The sequence below is a fragment of the Aphis gossypii genome, chromosome 1 (genome assembly GCF_020184175.1).
Source record: "Aphis gossypii isolate Hap1 chromosome 1, ASM2018417v2, whole genome shotgun sequence".
In the NCBI taxonomy this organism is placed as follows: Eukaryota; Metazoa; Arthropoda; class Insecta; order Hemiptera; family Aphididae; genus Aphis; species Aphis gossypii.
In genome coordinates this window covers 40,998,555-41,025,792 of record NC_065530.1, presented here as the reverse complement: position 1 = coordinate 41,025,792, position 27,238 = coordinate 40,998,555, and the positions used below count along the sequence as shown (strand labels likewise).

The window sequence follows — 27,238 nt, the reverse complement described above, 5'->3', positions numbered from 1 at the left end:
GTTTAACGTGTAATTTTCATTATGTTGTATATCTAATTAAAACTTGAAGTGTTATCTTACTTGTCATCAAGTTCACGATGTATAAAATCAAATATTAACTCATTTAAGTTGGTTAATTCGATATTTATTTAGAAACGTATACAAGTTATTAAAAAAATATGGTACATACAACTATACAAATATACTAACAAGTAGTATCAATGGTATCATAATATCCATGATATAATTAACAATGTATATTATTATATTATATAATTCAAATATTGATAAACATTCGTTAAAATCATGAATATTTGCAAATTATTTTGTTGTTAAAATTCATAAAAAATTTTTGAATATTATGTAGCTAAGAGTTGACATTTTAATACAAGATTTTCCATAAGTTTGTTACAATAATTAAAAAGAAATGCCAACGGCACGTAGTGTTCCCAAGCGGTCACCCATCCAAGTACTAACTACGCCCGACGTTGCTTAACTTCAGTGATCGGACGAGAACTGGTGTATTCAACGTGGTATGGTCGTTGGCGAAAAGGGCTTCGATAATAAATATATTTCAATGGATTATAAATAAAACATTTTAACAACATTAATAATAATACTATTACTATTACTATTACTATTATTATTAATTTATATATAATATACATTATTATATTATAATTGATAATAATGATACTAACTAAATATTACAAGTTTCCTCACCACCTTAGCTCACATTAAATCACAAACAAGTTGGCAGATAGGTACCTAAACTTTGTTTCATATTAATGTTGCATGAGGTATTGCATAACGGCGCGTTTTTTTTATTGTGGTGTCGCCGTGTGGCGAGCAGCCACTTACGCCTATTCCACATAGAAAGAAGAATGAGTGAATTTATGTTCATTCTAATATTCTGTAGTCCAAATATAATAATAATAAAAACTGTCGATAATTATTATTTATCTAATTCTAATTTTTTTAAACCCGAATATGTAATTATGGGTAAAAACAAAAAAGACGATTTTATAACGAAAGTATACATATAACACAGTTGAAAAATGCACTCATTATTCTTTACTTCAATGTTGAACTCAAGACTTAGAATAGTATCATGTTGGTTATTATCATCTGGCGTCAGAATAAACAGAATTTATAGCATTCAAAAGGAGTAAAAAAAATTTATATTTATAATTACATATTCAATATTATGTTTTGGATACACTTCTATTTACTGAATTCAACATTGTATGTATAAGTTAACTAAGTATAATATGAGAACATAAATACTTAATATTATTATTTATTTCTATAATATTTCTGAAATTACTTAAACTTCTTAATTACTATGTACCAGGCGCGGACTGGTAAAAAAGGGCATGAGATGTTACATAATTTAAAGAGAAAATAACAAAAATTATTAGGTATACCAAATTTAAAATATGTTGATTATTTATAAAATATTATCACAAGCAGTGGTCTTGAAACAAATATAATACATACTTATCTACTTATCATATCAATAAGTCACGCAATGCCTTCATCATTTCTATAACTATTGTGCAAATAACATTATAATAATTAAAAAATAATCAGAGAATTATAATCGCGCATCACTGTGTCATCTACTAATAATAAACTAAGTCCAATTCGACTCGCAAAACTATACAGATCAGGTCAAATAGATAACCCTCGCACATTGACATCCGAATTTATTCAGTCATCAACATTTTAATCAAAAACGTATAATTTCCTCTTCGAACTGTCTCAGAAAAAGAAAAAGAAACCAATATACCTATTTGACTCAAATAATCGCTATTTATTACGTTTAGGTAACCACTTTGCTGTAATTATTAATAAAAATGTTTTAAATGTTTTATTTTTTCCTCCAAAGTACCAATTAATTTCATATCTCTCCCTCCAAAAAAAAAAAAAAATTAGATTTTCCTAACCCAACCTTTACTATGATACATATAAAAAAAAAATATTAAATAAAAATGCATATCACTGAAAAATCAATACCTACATTCATAATCCAACATATGTAAATATTTAACAATAAAAAAAATTGTGTTTCTTCAAATAAATAAATTGAAAAAGTTGTTCGTTGGATCAAAAGTTAACATGTTACAACTTTCAATCTGTTATTAAAATATGTTAATATATTTAATACATACTATTGAATTAACTTAAATTAGTTTCTGGTATGAAAAACTATCAATTTCACCTATATAATATTTAGTATAAATATTGCCTGTACAAAATTTTTTACAGTCAATAACAACCTTTTCTTCTAGATTTTTTTGAAAATATATCTACTTTATCGTTCATTGGTTCAGTGGCTTGCACTACTGACTTACTTTGAACCTGCTTACGAAAACATTAAATTTAATATTTAATTCGGAAAAATATTTTATACTATACTACCTACAATTTAATCTACACTCAAATATAATATGTAAAAATGTTTGTTTAATATAAATTATACTTATCATATAATTATTTTATCTGAACATATGCGGTGGTTCAACAGAGTTCGTTATATTTTTGTCCCCATTCAATGTGACACACCAGCTGTGGCCATGTCGTTTGAACTTTTAGAGTTGTGGGTCTCAGGTCGGTAATAAACTATACGTAATATGAGGATCAGTAGTGTATGATTTCGAAAAGGAAAAAAACACTTCCGTCTTCGTATACAACCCTCTTAGGTATACGTTTTTTTTTTTTTTTTTTAATAATAATGTACAATTGAATAAGCCTCTTTAAAACCACATAACAAAATAGTGTACGCATATAGATATGCTCGGATATGTTCTGAATGTACTTTCCTATTAAAAATTAAAAAAATAATGATCATTGTAAAAGCCTTGTGACTATAATAATATAGAAACAAATTGCTTTTCTTTTATTATATATTTCAAACGGATTTAAAACAAAAATTATGAATTAGAGAAACGATCATTATAAAAGTATAATAAAACAAGAAGATATGTTTGAAATTGAATTGAGCTATTGAAAAATACTTTAATTAAAGTAAATATTATAATTTTATATTAACTTGACTGAAAAGTCACTAAAAATTCATTAAGAATAACATTGAAAAAAATACGAGGCAACGTTACACTTAGAGATTGTCGCATTTAGTCAAATAAATTTATAATATATAATATTATGTTTATGTATAGTATTTATGTGAATAGAATATGTATATCGAAACGTTATATTTAATAATCGTTGGAAAAAAAATTTGTGTATTTTAATTTATTTTCAAATAATGTGATACTTTAAAGACGCTAGAATAAAATCTATTAAAGAAAATCCTTTTGGCATTCATATTTAAAAACATAACACAATAGTCATAATATTACGATTGTTCGGATTTATAATGATAACGTACAGTATTCAGCTTCGCGAATAAGTTATGGAGTTTCTTTATCATATTAAGTCGACTAAACATTATTCAGTAACTTTGATTTAAAAACTTGAATTAAAAAAATATAATATATTACTATTTACTGGCTTACAGAATACCTATGAGGTTTTATATAAACATTATTTGTTTCTACAATTCCGGTATATCTAGCCTAAGGCCTACATAATATTAAACCATTTCGTAATCAGAAAAAAATGTAAAGAAATAAAGTATTAGGTAAAAAGAAAATAAATAAATATAAAATAAAAACAGTGGAGTTAACAAATAGTTAATATTACAGATACATTGTTTACTCTATAACTGATAAATCTTAATACATTTATTGAATATTTTAGTCCCATTATCTTACTTAATTATTATGTTAAATAAATGTATAATAGTATCAAAAGTAGTAGGTAGGTACGTATCGTTATTTTATAAATTAAAATTATTTTATTTATATGTTTTGGCTACAATTTTAAAAAATTATAATAAATTATAATTTTCCAGTTTGCGTGATTTGAGATTTCGACAAAGATAACCCGTATTTTCAATTATTAAATTTATCAAAAACCGAATACTGCAGCAATTTAAACACCACAGGAGTAAAGAAAAAGCATATACATGTAATATTGTAATGTAATGTAAATAATTGTATAAACTAACAACTATAAGTAATCAAAAATTGTTTCGTTCACTAAAATGATCACACACGACTCGTCAATTGTACTTATGTGAAGCGATCATCTCAATCACTAACACGATATCTGATTCAGGTAAAATAATCATGCTTTATTATAGGTAGTAGATAATAATATAGGTAGATCAGTAATGTGGAAAGAGCGGTTCTCTGACTACTCCGCTCGCCCACGTCTTCCTGACCCTTCTAACTCGGCCCGTAACGTATTTTTACCCTCCCCATCAAAATTGTTTAGTGTTCGTTATTTTTATAAGTGATCATTGCTATGGCTGGCTCAATCGCTGACAACGCTGCCTTGTACAAAAAGAATACCTTTACTTATGTGGCACCGTCACCACCAGCTGAACTCATCGAATCTACTAGCAGTACAATCGTCTTTTCAGCCCATAAGTTTGTATATATCGATATTGATCCGACTGAAAAATTACAAGTCGTTGTTCATTTGTTAACTTCATCGCGGTACGTACATATTATTATTACTACTGATTTTTTGAAAAAAATTTTCTCGTATATGGGACATATCTTATCGTTCACATTAGACACACCACAACAGTATATAAGCGGGTAATATTTAAATAAGTAAAACTATCGAGTACGATGTACGGAGGAGAAAATGTGCTAGTAAACGAAGCAAAAAATCGTGATGGATGCAGAGTACTGTTGAATCGGGCGGACCTCATACGTCTTCAATATCTTGAATTTAATAATGGATAAGGGTCTACCGCTAACACAAGACACCAGTGCTTAAATGTATTGATAATTCGTACTGTTAATACGTTTATAATAATCTGATAAAAATATTCATTAATAATTATATATATAAGACATTAATGCTTTTTACCAGATACTGCTAAAATCTAGTATTTTTATGACACATTTCTAGAATCAGTCTGCTCTAGACACCCATACCCGTGCATACACATTTCGCTCTCTCAGTGGTAAAACACTATATGTTTTATATTGAGTCTTTTATATTGATTATTTTAATTATATAGAGATAAATTTACTCGAAGTCGTTCCGTTGTGGTTGTCGGACATCGGCCCGACGAGATAACGTTAAAGTTATTATTTGTATTATTTTGTAAAGGTCAACAAAAATACTAAATAGCGACCTAAAATACATAATACCTATAATACCTATACTACATTCGTTTCACATCCGTCTTTCATTATGGCCGACGTCGTATATGTTAGTTGGTGTTTTAAAATCATTATTCATTTTACATCATTTTAATATTTAATATTATTTTTTATGTGGTTCCTAAATTAAATATAATATATTATATTTTTGTAAGTATTACAGCGTTTCTGCGTTTTTACTATAATATATATTGAAATACCTAGGTAACCCACGCATCTACCGATCTATCACTTTGTTCAGAATTTAAAACTATAAAATCGTTGAATTCTTGCATCCTATGGATTTTATTAGGTTCTTTCACCAAGTTTGAGAACGACTCTTGAAATTTAAAATTCTGAACGGAGACGAGAATATATATTGATTTCGGAAAGTATTTAGGTTTATATTGATACAAACACACTATATTAACGCTTGTGTATCGCTCCAAAAGTTTGGTGTAGTAGCAACTTTGAAATCAGTAGTTAAAGTCTTACAGCTGATACTTATAATAATAATATATTTTACAATATTATGATACTTATAACAGATTGTTTTTGACTTTAACAGTATTTTGGTTTCTCTAAAAAAGAAGACTAAATAAGTAGGTATTAAAAGAAAAAGTTACTTTAAGCAAAAATATTTTATGATAACATAGATTTAAAAATAATATATTTTATAATTATTGAATATTGATTTTTTTTTCATTCAGAAAATAATAAATGTATACCTCAAAATATATTAATACTTATCGTTTATTATTTAATCAAAATCGTTATTTAAAAATTTATTTTTATTTTTTTCGAAATGCCTACTAATTTAATTTCTAATTTTATTGAAATTATACATGTTTAATATAACTTATCTATGTGACCTGCTGTAGCCTTGTGAATAAGTATTATAAATACAATTTATTTCTATTTTAATATTAATTTAATAGTAAAATAGTATTTTTTTTATCCAGAAACATATTTTAAAATATTGTAAAGTGAAATAAAATACGAATCAAACTACTTTTTACCATAAAAATTAATTTACATTCAATAAAAATTATTGCATATCTATATAGTGTATACTATAACGACGTAAATACAATATGATAAATTAACTAAATTAAGAAACATTGCAGGCATATTTTATTTTATTTTTTGAAAATCCCATTTTATATTTATAAACATGAATTTGATTTATATTAAAATATAACAATACAAAATACGCGATAGTGCTATAAATATTTATATTTAATGGCCATCGTTCATTTGTATAATGCTGTTTTCTAAGATCCATATAGTTTTGAAAATATCTTTTCCTTAGATGGAATAATGTGATTGAGATCCAACTTTACCAATTCCCAACATCTAAGCTGTTCTGTTTCAGCCATGAACCAATGAGGAACACACAAACATCTTGTTTCGTTTGTATCGGTGGTTATAAATTCTTTGTCTTCCATATCTTCACCTTATAATGAGAATTAATTACGAATATAATAAAATATAATTACATAATAATAATAATAATAATAATAAATATTATTATTATTATAATATAATGATTTAATTAACCTAATCTAAATCTATGTACCTAACCTAATTGGGAAAATAATTAACGTCAGCGTTATAGTTATCGAGTATGCATCATCATTTAATAAGTCACTGTAGTAAAACACTGTATAGTGTTAAACTGGGATTCAACGATAAATATTATTATTTATTCCGTACGGAAAGGATTTTGTGCGAAAACGATCTGTCAGCCTAATTTCTACCCATGTATTATAAAATGCAATTTATTTGTATTACTATTATACATTATTTTTTTTTTTTTTACTATTAATAGTACGATAGGCGTTTAAAATTTAAATATATAGGTTCAAAAGGTTGAAAATATTAAATGTTTTCATAAATGTATAAAAGTTTAGGTGACCGAACCTCATGGATGTGAAAACGAAGTTTCGTAGGTACTCAAGCCAACGTAATATATTCAAGATATTAACGCATGTGATACACATTAGTAATTTATTGTATCGCTTAAATCAGTAAATTGGTGAAAAACATTGCATAATATTATTATTACTATTTTCAATTTTGTTACCAATATTAAAACATGAATCCGACGAAAGTGTACAAGTATCAACGTATACATTTTTGTATTTTTTTTCACTCAATTTTTGTGAATTCTTATTTAAAATAAACTTTGAAATCCCATAACGATTGACAACCCGTCTAATTTCCAAACGATATATTAAAGATATTTCTCCATCTAATACAAAGTGAGCATAATCAACATCGCCTAGCCCTTTTCCTATGACAGAAAAAGAATATTATTTACAAAATATCGATTTTTTTTTTTTTTATTAATTTAAATATTATTGTGTTTAATATCTTTAAAAATTAAGTACATTATTCACCGAGAACATATTCATTGCCTTTGAATATTTTAATAAATGAAACAGTGCTGCACCTATTTAACTCCAATAAACTGAGGTGTTTGAAATATGAAAATTTTTTTATCGCTATTGCATTTGCATTCCATTTAAGTTGCAAGTTATTTTTGATAATATCCGTGAAATCATTTTTTGATATGCAAATCAATTCCACTGTACCTTTATATTTATGAATATATTTGATATAATTAAAAATTAATAAATTATAATACATAATATTATTATAATGAGGAATTTATTATAATATCAAATGGGAAAATAAGTAAGTTCAATAAAACTATACAGATCAAGTAATTTATTTATAAATAAACATTATGACTTATTATAATAAAAATATATGTGTTCACTGTTCACATATTATATATTATATTCTAAATAAACTATGTATATTTTTACATAATAATGTATATTACCTTAGGTTAAAACATAATCTAGAATTTAAAATGTACATATATAATACGTAGACATAAAAAATCACGCAGTTAATTAAATTTTATTAGGTTACAAAATTTGTTTTTAAAAATGTATACCTAATTTATATTTTTTTCTTAATAGTTATAACAAAATAAGTTTTTTTAATTTCCGATAAAATATTACTACCATTTAGCATATTGTTATATCATAACGTAACGCAAAACTAAACGTCTCATTTGTGAAAATATATTTACCAATATTGAGACTATATAATATTATTAAAGCAACACGTTTCTAATAGAAATTATAATATATGTATACATGAAAATATGTAATAAACATAAATGAAATTTTAGAACCAATATTATTAAGTAAATAAATAAATATATGTATTTACTTATTGATTGTACAGAATTAATTCTACTTGTGTTAAACATAACGGCATTCTCGCCAAAAGACTTTTTTTCCTTTAATATGCAACGCTCGATCCTTTCCATAACTTTAGTAACAGGATTTGGAACATCTTCAGTAATTCTTACACTTCCTCTGACAATTAAATACATATTTTTTGATAAATGTCCCTGTTTCAGTATCCATCTATCAGGGCCATAACATTTATACGATGCTCTTCTGATTAGAGCCATTTTAATTTCCTAAAAATATATTATTGCGATAAATATAATATTATACATTTTAAAATTAGTCAGAATTATATTGATGTATATTATGATATTTATTTAGGTATAGAACTACTAATCGCACTAACTGGTATAGATTTATAATAAATGATGGTATTATTGCTTGTACCATAAGAAGTGGTGGGATAATAGTACAGTTTTAAGGTACTGAGTCAGTAGTCTTGAAAGCAGCATTTGATTATAGCAAATTTTTAATGTTTTTTAGCAAGAACATACTTTTGTACTTTCACCTCAGACTTCGTTGGTCGTGTAAACATGATTCCAGTATTATATTAATCTTTAAAATTTTCATTAAAATTTTTTCCAACAGAATTTTGATATCTTAATTTGCCGATTTTTAAAGATTTTTAAAAATATAATAAATTTTCTTTACAAATTGTAAATAAAGTCTGAACTAACTTGTTGGTTTAAAAATAAATTTGGAAAATTCGATTTTTTTAAGAAACTTATCATGCTTGTTTTGGAATCAAACTTATATTTTATAACCAACGAAGACTGAGTGCTTTTTAGTCGTTTACAGATTTTGAAAAGAAAAAATTGTATTGAAGACACTCGAACTATAACTTACTTATTAGTTATTTACACAGTTTTTAATTTTAAAATATGTTTAATTATTATGCATTTATATTACCTATATTTTATATTGTCCTCACTAATGATGTAAATTATATATCATATTATATTATATTTTAGGAATATCATATAAGTAGGTATCAAGTATGTAAAATGATACAAACAATTTTACAATTTAGTGAATTTATCGTATTTTAATAATTATAAAAATCATTTCACAACCTAATAATAAAAATAAAAATAAGATTGACAATTAGCAAGAAATGTATTTTTAATTTACAAATTTTTATATTTTAACGTTAGCTAATTCACGCAGTCATCATATTATATAGACAGATTTATCCATAGTTCCAACAATATTTTAAAAATAATCAATTTATTTTAATCGTTTAGTTACTTACAACTGGACAAAGATGGAAAAATTTAAATCCTATTGCAAACATCCATTCAATTGTTTCTAATTCAAACATTGTTCTATCATCTGGTGGTTTGAATAAAATTAATTTTTGCTAAAAAAATTAAAATATATTTTCACGGTATTATAATACTACAATATGGAAAAAGCGTTGCGCACTCACAAAAACAGATATTTCAGATAATTTACATGCTGAAATAAGGTTTTTCATGTGTATTGAGCCAAATAAATCAACTGGAGCGGATTGATAATCATCGTCTTTTAACCAAGGCAAATTAGCAATCACCATAAAAACAGCAGCTCTGAATCTTGATAACGGTTGTAAACCCTAAAATTTTGGAACTGTGAATTGTTATTATAAAACCACTGAATTTATTCATTATTTTATTCGTTAGTTTTGTGTTTTTAAAATTCCTGACCAGATGTACAAATTTATAACAGCTGATATATAAGTTTAAAATGTGTTTGCTACATAAGTTTAAATTCTATGCTTCATAATCATTTAGTGATGTGCCTTAAAATCGAAACTTATTATATTACCTAAATTATAATAACTACTGTTTTGATGCGAATACTTCTTTTATTTCTTCACTTCATAGCAGCTTAAATCACTCCTCCATCAATCACATTCCATAACCCACTTTACCCTACTAAGAACCATTCCTTTTTTTTACGTTTCTTCTCATCTAACCACTTATGGCCACCACCCCATAAATAATAAACGCTCCATCACCCTAACAATTTATTTTAGTTTTTGGACTTCTTACTATTTTACTCATAAACTGATGTATTCTTTTTATGTTTTTGAGATTATATGATATTTTAAATTTCTTTTTTTATACACTGCGTTTCACTTATATTCCAAATTATACATCTCATCAACTGCTATTAATTAATTATTACGTATAGTAACTTGCCTTTTTTGTAAAAACTTCATGATGTAAACTCATTTGACTCATTTTAATACTTTTTCTTACAAAAAAAAAATGTTATTACATAATAATATAATATTATGTATGCCTAATATTATGTTAATTATATCAATTGATACTAACAAACAACAACGACGAATAGTAGCCATGCAACAGGGAAGTGAATGTTTTATTTTATAAAGCTATAGAAAATTATCGGGTTATCATGAAAATTAAAAAAAAAATCCAGAAAAGTCGCTTTTCTGAAGTTTTTTCTGAGCATTTGTGTCTATAAATGTATAACGAAACACTTATTTATTTATTTATTGTTATACAATTCAAACAATACTGATTTCTTCTTCTGATTTTCTTAGAAATTTAAATAGGTATGTTTATAACAATTTAATATAAAAACGGCGGGTGTCCGACTGCTTTGGTAGCATATCACTCGCTCGAGCTATCACTCTTGCAATAGTCGTACGCCAATGGGACCGACAACGAAAAGGCGACCAGTGGCCTATACTCACCATCTTTCATCCATTTCACCTTCACCGTCTCGTATTCTCCCACCCATTTCGTTTAATGTGTTGTCCTGTCGATTTATTCTTTTCCCTCCTTTCTGTTTGCTTTTGACCTTTTTTGTTTTCCTAAATGCTTTTATTTATCTATACATTATTTTAATATTTTATGTCACTGACCAGTATTTTTATTTTTATTTTTCTGTGATTAAAAAAAAAAAATACAATTGTTAACACGAGAAATATTGTTATTTATTCGTATTTTGTTGAATAGGCATATAAATAAATTATTTCAAAAACCTCGTACTGAAAGATATTGTTATGGGCTACGAGATATCTACGAGATATCAAGGCTAAGTTAGTATGACCATGCCTCGTGTCGAGGTTGATGCATATGCTACTATGACCATGACACGTGTCGGGATAGTAAGCGCACCAATAATTATAGTGCACTCATGATGCATTTGAGATGTTATTGCACATTATCAAATTCGTGTCCAAATTTGCAACAACAACTATTACTACAAGGACACCTGGTTTCACCCAGAAGGCGACGACTCGACGTAAACAAGAGACGCACCACAATATATAAGGGAGCCCGAAGACCAGCAACTGCAGATGTACCAAAGCTATCAACAACTGAGCACTTTCACGACAATCAGCCACTTATTTTATTTGTTACATGTATTTCATTTATACGCAATAAAGACATTATTAGTTATTAAATTTAACTTTCGTTCAAAATAACCATTTGAATGCAAATCTGATACTGGCACGCAACAATATATTAAAAAGAAGAGGCAGCGAAAAGATAGTTGATAGATTGTGGTTAGAACTATCAAGAAGACCATTACCGGTAAGAGACCACTAAGTAGATTGTGTGAAAACACTGAAAACCGTAGTGAAAAGAATTCAACTAGGTATACCATAGAGTGTAGCAGCTGAAAAAAAGGGGCAGATGGAGATAAAATGAATGTCAGAATGGTCTCAATGACTGAGAATACCTCCCCACCTAAAAATCCTTTTATAATGCACTGAACTAAATTGGTAGGTATTTGGTTTAGTGATATAAAACAAAATGTCTACAATAAATTGAACTTCAATCTGGAACTAACATATAGTGACACATCTCTAGAAGAGGGTTACCCATTTGCGCCAAAAAAAATTAATCATTTTGGGTCATTTGCGTCATATTTAACTGCGTAAACATTTTACATTAACAACTTGGTTAATTCATATAATTTAAAGACATCGTGCCTGTAACATATAATAGAGTTATTTTAATAAGTCTAAAGATTTTAAATCTTTATATAATATTATTGCATAGAAAGATAATTATTTTTAAAAACATCGTATCTACTATTAAATATTATTACCAATATTACCTATAAACTATAATTTTCAAAAAAAAAATTATTAAACTAACCTAACCTCGACCAACAGACGTGCTATCCGAGTATTGTCGGGCTATTCTTTAAACGTAAAACAAGCATAAATTATTTCGTTAACATACATTTTTTATCGATTTATTGTTATTGTTTTACGTTTAAAAAATTACCCGCGACAGGAGAACCATTTGATATATTGTAACGTTAGCAAAACTATCGTCACAGGGAATGTTCAAAATTCAAAAGGTCTTATTATGTGCATCGAAACCAATATTATTTGTTAAATATGATACTTAGAATCTTAGGTACGTGTTATTCCTAATACGACGATAGGTACATTTTAGTCGATTGCGCATAAACGTTCAACTACGCCTTCCAATCGATTTTTAGTCATTTGTTAACAATAACGCCATCTATGGGTTCAATAAAAAAATAGTTTAAAGGTGAAAAAAGAGGAACAGAAATAATAATGTTGTTAGTTTTCTTTGTAGTATATGTTTTACAGAAAGATGTCGTTGCTAGTACTAAAATTGCGAAGAATTATACTTATTTATTTTAAAATAATATAAGTTATTATTGTTTGTAGGTAAGAATCATAGGTATATATTTTATTCTCACGAAACCTTGTATCTATCTCTTGCTTTATTTCAAAAATATTTTTCTTTGTGATATTGAATATTTTCGGAGAAGAATTTACACTAATCTGCGTTTTTCTTCTTAGCAAAGTCCCTCTATGAAAGTTCATAGCAAGTGCATTGCCAACACAAACATCTTTTTGAAAAATACATAGGATAAGAAACATATGCGTATATGACGCAGAATTCCTAACATTTCACAAAATATCAAATTTAAAAGAAAGCTCTCATGAAGCTCAAACTTTTAGTATAATAAATTGATTTCATCTCTATTTATAACTCACATAACAAACTTTGTAAACTTGTAAAAAATACCTGATCATTGCCACATATAAATTGTGAATAATATATCAATTAATTTATATTATTAAATATTTGTGAAACATTTTGATCTAATAATAGTATATTCTGTTAGACAATAAATTTAATATTTTAAGCCTTAAAACGTATAAATAGAAAACTATAAAAAAAATTAATACTGTCGATCGCAGTCTTCCAGAGTAGACCAAGTATACTTAGGTCTGTCAAAAGATACTCTTAACATGCACTTGAATTATGTAATAAAAAAAAAAAAAATCATTCACGGCCGAGTAGTGTTTTAATTTTACGGTTATACGTTTTAAAAGACTTAAAACATTTCAATGCTTATACATAATTTTTAAATCTGAATTGCCTTCTTAATATGTATACAAATAGAGTGAATAACCTTACAACAATGTATATTATACAAGTATATTAATACTTAATTGGTCTTAAAACTGTGTTTTCATTAGATTTAATTTTGAATTACAATTTATATAATATATAAGATCCTACTTATTAATTTTACTACAAAAAATATATGGATTAATACTATTAATTTTGTTTTAACATAGATATGTTTTTTGACTAATAACCTTTTTTTTTTTTTTATATAATCGTGATGGTTTTTTTTTAATTTTAGCGTTCTCGTTCTAAAACTTTATAGCGTTAAAACGCTATTTTTTTGAGTTACAGTATCTATAGGTTGTCCCTAACAACCCAACCGATGAATGATATAATTGCATTACCATAACAACCAAAAAAAAAAAGAAAAAGAAAAGGGATGCAAAATCTAGATACAAATTTTTTTTATCATAGGTGACAACTAGTAACCGGGACATACTATAATTAATAATCTTAGACATCTCATCATTGATACATTATTTTTTATTATTATTATAGTTTTAAAAAAAATCTATGATTTCATGTTTTTTCATGCAGGGGTAAAAATATCATTTAGCGTTATAAAATCTAAAATAGACTATAATTCACGTATAAAGAAAAGCTTAACGAAAAAAAAATACAAATGGTTGCTACAAAAAGGCTACAATAGATAATATTTTTTATGATTAGTTAAATACCTACTTATTATTTAACGAGTGGCTTGAATAAATCAAACTAGTATTAGATATAAAAGTTTTAAACATTATACGCCAACCGTAAAACAATTCAAGAATAAAATTTATACAAATAAAATTTATAATTGCAATTTAAATGCCATATATTAAAAGTTTGAAAAAAACACTAAAAGTAATTGTACCTATGATTGTTATGTCTTATATGACCTTTAATGACCTTTAATTACAAACAGATTCTCAAGGTCTTAATCATACGAGATTGAATTAAAAAATATATTCATACAAATACTGTATATAATTGTATGTGTTATGCATATATGTGTCACAATACTCTATACTCTATAGGCATAAATTAACTTATTAATTGTTATTAACTTTCCTTTCTATATAAATATAGTTATATAATTGTGATGATATTTTTCTACGTTAATGAAAAATGATGATAGGGATCATTACATATATTTGTACAATACAGTGGTTTTTAAAATTTTTTTGATTAATTTTTATTTTTACTACAAAAAATAAATGTTTTAATAATAAACAAATATGTAAAGAAAACCTATAGGAAATATTAATCGTAATACCTTCTAAAATATAGGATTAAAACATAAATTAATCATAAAAGCTGGTCATTGATTAGTTAAAGCAAATAAGCTAAAAATTTCATTTTTTTAACATTCTTAAATTGACTAGTTAAATTACCTATTTTAATTTTTACAATTTGACTAATATGTTTCCAGTTAATTTTAATATGTCAAGATAAAATTATGCTTTTACAATATAATATCCATAACTATAATTTTATTTTAATTATTTATTTTGTTAAATCATATAGTACAGGTACAACGAGTTTACGATGGCAGCAGAGGAGTAGTAGTGTTCACACAGATCCTCCTCTGCTGTCGGTTCAAACGAAAAAAAAAAAAAAAAAAAGGTACAACGAGTTTAAATAAATAATTATTCTTTGATTTAACAATTTAGTTGACGAAAACGTGTAGTTACAATACGTTAATGCAATAAGAATAAAGTTGTATTTATAATATAGATTCTGTATTACTCAGTTTTATAAAAAAATTTCAAATTTTCAAAAAACAAAAATATGTCAAAATCATAATAATATACGTTACAGGTGTTCTGATGATCGTGATTTTTACCAGACCCACGCTGAGTAAATGTAATGAAAAAAAATATATATATAATATAGTATTAGATAGATTAATTAATTTAAGATACCTTTTTTTTATCATGAAAATTGTTCTCAGTGACAGCATACTTTTCTATAATTAAAAAGACTAAAAATAATATTATCATAGGTACCCAGTATGTCGAATCCGATTGATAGATAATAATAATAGGTATAATTAAACATTTTTAAAGATATAAAGAACTTTTTTAGGACGTCTAACAAGGATTTACCAATTTAAAATGACCAACAGCTAATGTTTGTGAAATTAAATTATGTAACAAGTATACATATAGGTACATAACAACGACACATAATACTCAATTTCAACTATAAGGAGTCTTTTAAGGAACTTCATTGTAGAAGATGACGTTTTCAGCTGTTGTAGTTATTTTAGTAACGTTCGTTGTGATTTTAAACATAGTACAACACAATTTCATCTATAATCATAAATAATGTTTTAAAATAAACTATAAAGATTGATAAAATAATTACCAAAAATTAAAACAAGATGAGTGTATTGTTTCTTTTATTTGATTATAATAAAGTTAATACTGATTACCACAAGAGGGATCAACGTTATTAGAATTTGTTTTTATGTTATATAATTGAACAAAACAAAATCTATGAATTTTAACTTTAAATAACATAATAATATTATATTAAAAATGTATAACTAACAACTACTTTAAAATTCGATTTTAGAAAACAGAAACATTTTGTTTTCAAAAGAGTCAAACATTTTAGAAAAAATGAAAGTAGAAGGTTTAAGGTATGCTTACCTTTAAAATAATCACTCTTTGAATAAAATTATAATTTTTAGAAGTTCAAATTACGGGTATAATGCAAATTTCAACTTTTGACTAATCGCTTTAAAGTAAAGACTATCTTAAGACTATAATAGTTTTAATCTTAATGTTTGTTATATTATTCTCTTCAAATTACACAAATGTTCAAACAAAACGGGCTTTTGCAATACAAAGTTACAATACCAATACACAAATAACAATGAGATCAAAGTCTGTCAAGCATTATATTATTATATTGTTAACTATTATCAAAGCATGCACAATACGCCTCCAGCACTGACTACTGTGTATTAATACTCTGTTACACTGAACATCTTGCGTATTACGTCGTATTATCGTATTGTATCGAAAATTATTAGCGAACTAATCGTATAAGGATTATTTTCCGGAATTCAGACTGCCCGCGGCTCTATTGATGTGTGCAATATTCTCGACTTTTAGTCAGTGTTTTATTTTTTTATACATATATGCTTTGAACCGACGACTAAAAAATCGCGTTTGAAACGACGAGACGAAATTCTCGAATTAAAACACGGGGGAAGGGATGCGAACGAACACGACTCGCGACAAATTAAATCGTGTTCGTAAAAAAATTTAATTAAATTCGAAAAACTGCCTCGACGCGTAATAAACCACGACGGCGGCGGCAATAATATCATCTCCGGTCGACGTGAGCGGCGATGAGTCGACGGTAATGCTTGTAAGTTGTCATTATAATAAAATATCGTGAATGATGGACCCGTACGTAATTGCGTTAGTAACGCGTTTAAACGTCGATATGACATTATTAACGACCGCGGTGGCAATATTTATAGTATATACTCATTTTATACACGCTATATTACATACGCATATATATATATATTTACACACGAAAATAGTGGAAGTTAAACCGAAACCGTGTGTGTCGCCGATCGGTCTGAAATCGAATACGCGCCCGTCCGTTACCAGAGTTACACCTTGCACACGGGTCACACGCATAACCTATACGTTTCGTGTCAACACCTGTTGCAGTGTCGCGCGTCAGTGACAACAACGTCGTCGTAAACGGACAGCCATCGTTATATAAACACCAAAATTAATATTGTACCAAAGTACATATAATAACATTTTATACAGCGGCGCTCGTATAAATCACGCAATATCGCGAAATGCAACGAGACGACGGTAAGAATAATGATTCCACAGCCGTCCGGGCCGACGAACAGCTGTCGGCCGGCGACGATCACAAACTGAAACCTTACGACGAAGAGGTAGACAAACTGATCGAATGGTTGCGGGACATGCCTCATTTGCCAAACGTAAACGGTGAGTATGATGCCAGGAATCGATTTAATCGATATAAATATCCGATACTTGTGTGTTCACCCGACGAAACTTAGGCTGGCCATTATTTTGAATATTTTTAAAAGGAATAAAATCGTGACCGAACAATATAATATTATTAAACGATAAACATGCACCCTATATGTAATGTTGGTAGGTATACTGAATAGATATATGATAGTAAGTTGTTTTGATAATTTCAGATAATACATATATCTATAAGCGGAATCGATAACATTAGCTTGATTTATTGAAATAATCATTTAAGAATTCTTAAAAGATACATTTGGGATGAGCATGCTTAGTATGTGTACAATATAATGTTGATTTAAACCAGTGTTTCTCAAAATAGGCGATATCATATCCTCTGAGACAGTAGAGCTGTCCTGGGAAGAAATGGAGAAAAAAAAAGAACAGAGACTTTTCCAATAATATTAAGTTGTACAAATGTATTTTATGTATTTAGAATAATTGTTCGTTGTTTGTCATCTGTCGAATCCAATTGTTATCGTAGTAACATTTTTAATATTTTGAAGAAATAAGTTGTATAAATTTCGTATTGTTGGTATATAGTTTATAAATAATAAGTTCATTATTCATTGCATAGTTTTATACCAATATTTTTGTTTTTAAGGGTAGCAGGCGTCTGTTGATTTTTTTTTTAATTGGGCTATTAAGTTTAAAAGTTTGGAAACTACTGATTTAAAAAAATGATTAATCAATGTACTATAAACTTTTAACTTAGCCTTATCGGTTAATTTATCGGTTTAAAGTTTTGCCAGGCGTATATGATTAGATAGGTTAGGTACTAGTAAATGGTATGATGTTAATATGACCTAAAACATTCTAAAAAATACAATTATTATAAACCCAAAAAAATAAAATAAAATATTAAAATAATACAATATTATAATATATTTTTAATAGGTTATGACTTATAACTATAATATCTTCAATATTTATCTATCTATAAGTATACATTACGAACATTTTTGAACCGAATATAAAAATATGTATATTTAAAAAAAAATGTTGATATTTATTTCAAATGTAAGAAAATCACTATTATGTAAAAAGTTTCGTCGGAAATCATAAAAATGTATTTATTAAAAATTATATTCAGCCAAATTCAATTCAAACGATGGATGAATATAAGGTCGATAACAATTAGGACTAAAACAATCAAACATTTTAAATGTCAAAGAAAAAATTCCAACATGGCCAATATAGTCAAAATAAATATAAATTTTAAATTCGATAACATACAATCCTTAAGAAAATATTTTTATAAGATTAAACTGTAACTGATTAACTGTGTTGTCTTTTACGAGTGGCTTTACTATAGGTATTTTGTTACACAACCTGTAAAATTTAATATTATGATAATTAAATTTATAGTGATTACTGATTAATATCTGCTAGCTTACACTTTGAGATGAACTACTTATAAAATACATTTTCAATTAAGACATCGAGAATTATCAAAAATTACAAATATCAAATTTCACAATATTATGTTATTCAATATACACAGAAGACAAAGTGTATTTGAAACAATTTTTGAAAAAATTAAATAATATTTACAACATTGGAACTTATATCTCATCAATCATCAATCACTTTCATTTTATAATTTAACAAACATTAGTAAGTCACACTATTTTAAAGTACCTTTAAAAGTGTATTGTGTAAAATGTGTCTTAAAATAATATGTAGTTGCAGTATTATATTTCTCCATTTTTAAAAATATATATGCCATTTTTTAATTTAATATACAACCTAAATTTTACTATCTAAATTATCTTAATACCATTTTTTTTTTTATTTTAGCCATAACTGTTTGTTGGCCTTTTAATTTGTCAGCTATTTGACCTATTTAGAGTCGTACATTAATATACCCACCTGCTTAAAATGGGAAAGTCATAAACATTCTATCCCTTTTAATCAATAATATAGAGTTTAATTTATTGAATCCAAAATATTATATTATTACAATAATGAATATGCATATAACATGTAAACGGATTGAGTATATATGCTATTTTAACTGTTGCTCGTGGAAAACACAGATTTCAAAAATCGATAGGTAGAGAATTATCTGGAAAAATACATCACAAATTAAGACTGTAATTAAATTTACTTCCAATTACAAAAATAAAATAAAATATTAAAAACACTTAAAGAAAAAATATTATAGTTCTTATAGTATGATAGTTAATTAATATTTTAAGTATAAAAAGTATTAATGATTAAGAAAAAAAAGAGTTATCAACTACCTATGTAAAAAATTGATTTTGTCGAAAACTATTTTGCGTAAAAATTCCTGTTTTACTGTCACTTTTTTTTTCTCAATTTTTTTGAAAACTGTTGGAAAATTCTTACTTTTTACCTTATTAATGCAGCAAGGATATACACTTTGCCATCGGAAACCACCCCCGAAATTTGAAATTTAAGCATTATTTCAACAAAATACTGTACAAAAAAAAAAAACATCATTGTAATAAAATCAATACATTCATCACTTCGTTCAGAATCTATAATAATATCATTATCATCAATAAGGGAGATATTATGAACTATAGAGATATAGATATATGTACCCATATTGCCTATTCAGAGCGCCGTGTTATCATTTTTTTGAAATACCTATATCTTAGGATTATTTTCACATGACTTGTTGACTTGTTCATTTCGAAATTATACTTTTGTTCCAGAAATATATTAAAATATGTGAATAACTAAAAAAAAAATCATTATCATATATCTTCTATTCAAATTGTGTTATATACATATATATATATATATATGTAATAAAAAATTATTTTACACTGCTGTAATACAAGGAAAAGTGAAAGTAGGAAATTACTGGCAGTGTGTATACAAGCTAGGTGATTTTTCTTTGTACAATTTAAAGCCATTACAAAATAGCATACAAAATTTTAAACTTTGAAATGTATACTAATCCAAATGTGAAGGTTTGTGAATTTTTAGTATATAAAAACCGAAATATCTAAAAAACAATAAAACCATCTCAACTACTGATGACTTGTTTAACGCAATAATATAACAATTTAAATAAAATATTGTTTTGTAGAAATTTCGTTTTATTAACAAAACAGTAACACTAATAATCCTAAAAGACACAGTTTATTATTTTCTAAGACATTATAATATTATATACATTCTATACACTGTATTATCTATACTTTTTTTCGATTCTTGAATTTACATTGTTTTGTAATTACACAATGAAAAGTATTTAAAGTATCAACTATACAGTCGTTAGCTAGCGTTATTTATTTTATTCTATAATTTAGAATATTACAATAAATGGCCGCTGTTTTTATTATTAACTGTTATAATATGATTATTGTTTATCTCTCAGATCGAGCGTGGTTACGAAATTGCTTCATTGGACGAAAGCTCCGAATAGAAAGAACAAAAGAATCTTTGGATGGATATTTTTGCTGCAGAGCGATGATTGACGAGTTTTTCGGCGTCCGCGATCCTCTCGGGGATGACGTCCAGACAGCAATGCGAAAAACGTCAGTATACATTATTGATATCGTAAAATTATTTATTCGGATTTATAATGTGGTGGAACATTGTAGTTTTGTTTTACAAATCCAGTAGAGGGAAATAGATGCGATTGAAAAAACGTTTGATCTGCTTATCATTACTAATCATTATTTCTTGTTGCGTGTGTACTGCAATACAGGTGGTTTGGGTTTTCAACCAATTTGACAGACGAGGGTTATCAGGTCATAGTAACGAGAAATCTCACTGATGAAGACGTTCCCGGCAGATATTTAGACCAATGGACAAAATACTTTTACATGTGCATCGACTGGAACTTGAAGCGGGAAACGGTAAACGGCGTGATCATTATTTACGACATGGCCACGACGAACAAAAACGAAGTACTCACTCAAGTGACACCAAATTTTCTCAGAAAGTCTTTACAGTGTTCGGTGAGTATTATTCAAGGTATTCGTACGATATTTAAGGACATCAGGTGTGGCCGATGCAAAAAGAACTCTTAGTTTCAAATACGTGGCTCGTAAAAAAGAACGTAAAAGTGTGCAAATTATAAACATATAACAAAAAGTATTACAGTATTTAATAGTTATATAAACGCCGTAACTTAAGAGTACTATAAAATTTAATCTAAAATTATCACCAACGATGTGAATTAACGAAAGTGTCATAAAATTCATTCAGCCACCAATTGGTTTATTCATCAATACTGTACATAATTAATAAATTGTTGTACAATAAAGTATACTACCAGCTGTTTGTTTGTGTACGTTTATATAATATAGTGGCACCTCATGATGTTTACTTACAGAATAAAATTCGTTATAATTGTCTGAAACTAATGTAAATTATAACATATAATATTATGTTCATTGTTTAAAATGAATAATTATTTTGAATAAAAATTGTATGGTTTCTAAAAAAAATTAAAAATAATCAAAAAGTAATATTGAATAAAAGTTTGTTAAATGGAGATTCAGCTGTATATTGTAGTTGATAACCATATTGTTTTTATAATTACACAGACACGTTTCGTTAACATACCTATTATTGTTTATTTTCAGACATTTTTCCCTTACAAGCTTATACAGGTCCATTTCATAAACGTACCATCGTACGCAGCAGTAGTGTTCAATATTTTAAAATCTCTGGTTCCCAAAAAAATTCAATCTCGAGTGAGTATTTGCAGTACATTTTTTTTTTATCTATTTGTGTCAACTTTACTGTCACATTAAAACAATACATCTAGATAATATAGTACAAATTATTGAATATTTAGTTTTATATTTTATTTACATTAGCTATTATAAGTACCTACCTACTTTTTAGTACTATGATAATCTTAAAATTCGTGGAACTCTGCAACGTGTTCGCTTAAAATTTTTTGATAACTATACTTTATAATTAACCATACTAAATTTTCGGAAAAACTGGAACTGTACAGGAAGCTAATCGAAATTAATTATTTGTTTTTGAAATATTCTTTTAATTGCAGACACGTGCAAAAAAATAATTCTGATAATTATGCTTAAGTTACACCAGTGTGTAATAATGTTAATTGTTTAAATTAAGAAAGTACCTGTTTTCATATGTTGATATAATTGTGATTTTCTTTCATAAACTATATGTTTTCCACATACGTTACAAAATATTATTTTTCCATCTGAAGTAAAAACTTCTGCATTTTTGTTTGCACAGGAAATCTACTCACGTACTTTAGAACTAAAAGAAGTACTAACTTTTGGCATTTTGTACTTTTGAAATTTTTTTGAAATTAGTTTATTTTTATTGGTGCCGTTTTATTACTAAACAATGTCGATGTCAATTGTTAGCAAGGTTGAAACTCGAGAATAGTTTACTAAATGTTCATTTCATGGCCTGTAGGTTATATTATAAAATTAAATGTATTTCATCGGTAACGACAATATAACAATTAGATTACAGCAGGTCAGCTATTTCTTTTAACACGATGGTATTACCTCTATCATTTCTTATGTTAATATATTATACTACCTTTATATTAAATATTATAATAAGTATTTTAAATTAAGATAGGTAGAACTGTGTTCTTACTTCGACGTACTATCGGCCGAATTTTTTTCGTGACATCGCAATCATTGAAATATGCAACGAATATGCATTTACGATAAAATATATACATTACAGTCTAATTATATAAAGACACAAAGTAAAAATACATTAGGATAGGCATACATTATAATATGATTTATATGAATTTATAATAATGTAATAAGATAATGTAATTTTATATTAATAACATAAAGCGTAGCGTTTAATTTTTTTCATAAATATAAATTGATTGGTATCTGTTGTTATTTATTTTGTGAAATAATATACCAATGTAGTCTAACTGTAAAACAAATAAAAACCTATTTATTTATATGATTTTACATTTACTGACAATAATATTGTTTTATTGAAAATTCAAATGTGTTTGGCTTTAGATATTTATGCACAATAATCCATCAGATGTACTACAACATATCCAAAAAGAATGCGTTCCATCAGATTTAGGTGGTTCCGATAAATCTATCCAAGAACTGGGTGGTGAGTATATTATATAATTATATATTGCATTTAAAAAAAATAAATTATTGGTAACGATGTAGTGAAAACAGACCTATAATTTACTAATGTCGTAAGCGACATTATATATTGTATTAACTATACTTACTTTATTGAATATTCTTAATCACGAAAGGTTGTTGGACTAAAAATAATGATTTTGAAGTTTTAAAAGTTATTTAAAATAATAGTAATAAATCACTTGTAAAATGTTATACTCAAACGTCAGAAAGTTTTAAAATATTAAGTAAACTTTTATGGATGCATAGATATCCATTGTTTTTCTAGAAACTGACTTTTAAGTAAAAGAGATTCGCTATTGATTCGTATATCACATTTATATAATACACGGTAAACTTTGTTGACTTTAGTATACGTAAGTTCCAATTGGCAAGTTAATATAAAGTCTTCGCTGTGATAAATTAACAGTTTTTTAGGCGAATCAACATTTTTCAAACTTAAGATTGTCTCCATTTTATGAATCTATACGGTGGTCTCTAGTTCTATGTTTATCTTATAATTACGAACAAAAGGATTGTTTGCATCACTTTTTTGATACATTTTCAGCACCATATAACTTTTTTTGTGTGGTAGTTGAGGTTAATTGTTGAAAAAAATGTGTAAATAACAATAATAAGTATGGTAGATCGTTCATGACATCGATATTGAATTGTTAATAAACTAGTCTGATATTAAATTTAATCGATGTGTTTGAATGGTTTATCCACAGAATTCTGTAAGAAGAACATCATAGCGGAAAGAGAAATGTTTATGAACGGAATACTATCATTAAAAGCAGACATGGAAAAAAAGCCGAAGGATACAAACAGCAATGAACAATCGGAACTTTTCGGGTTTGATGGGAACTTCAAGCAATTGAATATCGATTGAAAATTTTACTCTGTTATACTGGTGGATGCTTATTAAAAAGCACGAAAAATACATTTACAGTTCTTAATATTACAACAAAAATAGTTAGTGTACACGAAATACAAATTGTAATTACAATCATAGTGTAATATATACTTTTATAGAATTGTGATAATTATGTTTTTTCGTAGTATCCATTTCAAGTCTATGTATCTTAGAGATTTTGTCATAATTAATATTTTATTAAAAAATAAACAGACCTATATAAACATTGACTTAAATAATATGCGCTCAAGGAGCAAACAATTCCTTAATATTGCAATTTACAATCGCACAATAAAATAAAACAATATAATATAATAGAAAAAAATACTGCAAATAATTTACATTTGATTTAACTTATTTGACTGTATAATATTGTAATTGTTTTCATCGAAAATAAACAATTTTTTTTTACCAAAAATTATGAAATAATAATAAAAATACATTGTTATGTAATTATGGTGCTATGTTATTGTTATGGTGCGAAAAACATTTCAGATTATTTATATATATATATTATGCATGTATATAGATGTGGCAACCGAGATAATTGGATAAGAGAATTTATTCATGGCTGAGTCATTTAATGCGGTGCCCGTTAAAGTCAAAATGATAATTATTTTATTCATTTTGCACCTTATTTATCATACATACCTGCAATATGCAAAAAAAAATAACATATTAAATAAATAATCATATTCGTGAAAACTCATAGATTGTACGACAAAACAGAATACTTTTGTACGATTTAGAAATATTGTTAATATTATATCATATGATAATTTATAAAACAAATAAAATAACTGAATTTTTTTTTTAATTATGCAATAAATGCTCTCGGCTATTAAAAATTATTCGTAAATTATTATTTAAAATAGCAGTTCCCATTGAAAGTTTATTTACTCATAACCGCATTATAAAGAGATCTTCATTAAAGTGGATAAAAAAATGAACAATCGAAACTTTTCAGGTTTCACGAGAACTTCAAGCAATTGAATATCGATTGAAAAGTTTATTTTTTTTTGAGAATTTTTTGGATTCAGTAATACGCCATAATACTGGTGGATGTTTATTAAAAAGCACAAGAAACACACTTACAAATTACAATTCTTAATATTACAATAAAAATAATTAGTGTATACACAACACACTACATTTTAATTACAATCATAATAATATAATACATACTTCTATAGTATTGTGATAATTATGTTTTTCGTAGTACCTATTTTAAGTTTATGCTTCTCAGAGGACATTGTCTTGTCATGATTAAAAAATTTTCGTAATTTATTATTTAACAACAGTGCCTGTTGAAAGTGTTTTATTTACTCTTAGCCGTATAATTGAAAGGAATCAAAAAAGAAAAAATGTATAACTATACTTCATAAACGTTACTGTGAAATGGAAATGGAGATAATACCTAATATTAAAATAAAATCTGAGATCCGCTATTAAACATAAAAAATAATGCCCGTTGAATTCGATTGTTATGAATGAATCAAACATTTGTTTAAGTATACTTTTTCGGGCAACTCGTATCTATATATCAATCAAATTATGTCATTAAATCAGTAAGTATCTATGCATATATTAGCGTTACATTAAAATACGTGTACAATAAATTTTAATGTATCTATAAAACGATACTTGAACAAAAGGCACATCCACCACCACTCTTCGGCTGTAAACACTGAACACGACAATATTCCCGAGTATTTATCAGCAAAGTACCACTTAATATCACAAGTGTAAAATTAAAATATGCAATCATATTATATAAAAAGCGAAAATTATAATGACACGTTCATAAGTGGCTGATCAAAAGATTTGATTGAAAGAATAACATGATTAAAATTGTAAGGTTTTACGAAGAACAATGAATTATTTTAATACCGTATAATTTTTAAAATATTTTGCCTTTAGATAGATGATACTTAATATTTTTTACACATTTTAGTGTGCAATAAAAATGTAATCTAACGATTTTACATCGTAATCATAATAAAAAATAATTAGTTTTCATAATTATGGGTCATGTCAATATTATATTATTAAGTCATCATTTTTAAATACAATATTTTAGTTACAGTAAGACATTGTTAAATTAGTACGATGATAAAAAAAAGTGACAACTAAGCTAATAAAGGAACCATTTTCATGTGAAAGTCTATAAATAAATCACTGGAATCTAAAAGAAGGAATTATTATTATGTATAATAAAATATTGAATATAATACATGAATATTATTTATTTAATTGTTCATATTTAAATAAATATTTTTTTTATAAATCCAATGCCAATGACAGAG

The 27,238-nt window shown here is 26.4% G+C and overlaps 2 protein-coding genes and 1 non-coding gene across 4 annotated transcripts; 1 reads left to right on the top strand and 2 right to left on the bottom strand.

The window, feature by feature from the left end:
- Positions 1-407: 407 nt before the first annotated feature.
- LOC114123533 (5S ribosomal RNA) lies at positions 408-526 on the bottom strand. Its single transcript, XR_003592360.1, has one exon. It is a non-coding gene; the product is annotated as a 5S ribosomal RNA (ribosomal RNA).
- A 5,899-nt stretch (positions 527-6,425) lies between these two features.
- On the bottom strand, positions 6,426-10,789 carry LOC126549558 (uncharacterized). 2 transcript variants are annotated; one of them, XM_050199065.1, is made up of 7 exons: positions 10,663-10,789; positions 9,909-10,073; positions 9,732-9,839; positions 8,457-8,712; positions 7,610-7,804; positions 7,294-7,503; positions 6,426-6,663 (listed from the first exon to the last, which is right to left on the bottom strand). In XM_050199065.1, exons 1-7 carry the CDS (start codon positions 10,702-10,704, stop codon positions 6,482-6,484), a joined length of 1,158 nt encoding a protein of 385 aa, XP_050055022.1. In that variant the 5' UTR covers positions 10,705-10,789; the 3' UTR covers positions 6,426-6,481. The 2 variants fall into 2 exon arrangements, with proteins under 2 accessions (XP_050055022.1, XP_050055024.1); XM_050199067.1 differs by having other exon boundaries at positions 6,426-6,657.
- Positions 10,790-17,442: 6,653 nt separating this feature from the next.
- Positions 17,443-25,166, top strand: LOC114123524 (retinaldehyde-binding protein 1-like). The gene is made up of 6 exons (XM_050199081.1): positions 17,443-17,876; positions 21,280-21,439; positions 21,613-21,865; positions 22,496-22,606; positions 23,897-23,999; positions 24,748-25,166. The coding sequence occupies exons 1-6, from the start codon at positions 17,720-17,722 to the stop codon at positions 24,906-24,908; spliced, it is 945 nt and encodes a 314-aa protein (XP_050055038.1). The 5' UTR covers positions 17,443-17,719; the 3' UTR covers positions 24,909-25,166.
- The last annotated feature ends 2,072 nt before the right edge of the window (positions 25,167-27,238 follow it).

Excerpts from the sequence above, each read along its gene's own strand:
- LOC126549558 (XM_050199065.1), bottom strand. The coding sequence starts at position 10,704 with ATGAGTCAAATGAGTTTACATCATGAAGTTTTTACAAAAAAG. Across the intron at positions 10,074-10,662 it reads ATGAAGTTTTTACAAAAAAG|GGTTTACAACCGTTATCAAG; the intron begins GCAAGTTACTAT and ends CCAAAATTTTAG. Across the intron at positions 7,504-7,609 it reads AGGCAATGAATATGTTCTCG|GAAAAGGGCTAGGCGATGTT; the intron begins GTGAATAATGTA and ends TTTCTGTCATAG.
- LOC114123524 (XM_050199081.1), top strand. The coding sequence starts at position 17,720 with ATGCAACGAGACGACGGTAAGAATAATGATTCCACAGCCGTCCGGGCC. Across the intron at positions 21,866-22,495 it reads GAAAGTCTTTACAGTGTTCG|ACATTTTTCCCTTACAAGCT; the intron begins GTGAGTATTATT and ends GTTTATTTTCAG. Across the intron at positions 24,000-24,747 it reads ATCTATCCAAGAACTGGGTG|AATTCTGTAAGAAGAACATC; the intron begins GTGAGTATATTA and ends GTTTATCCACAG.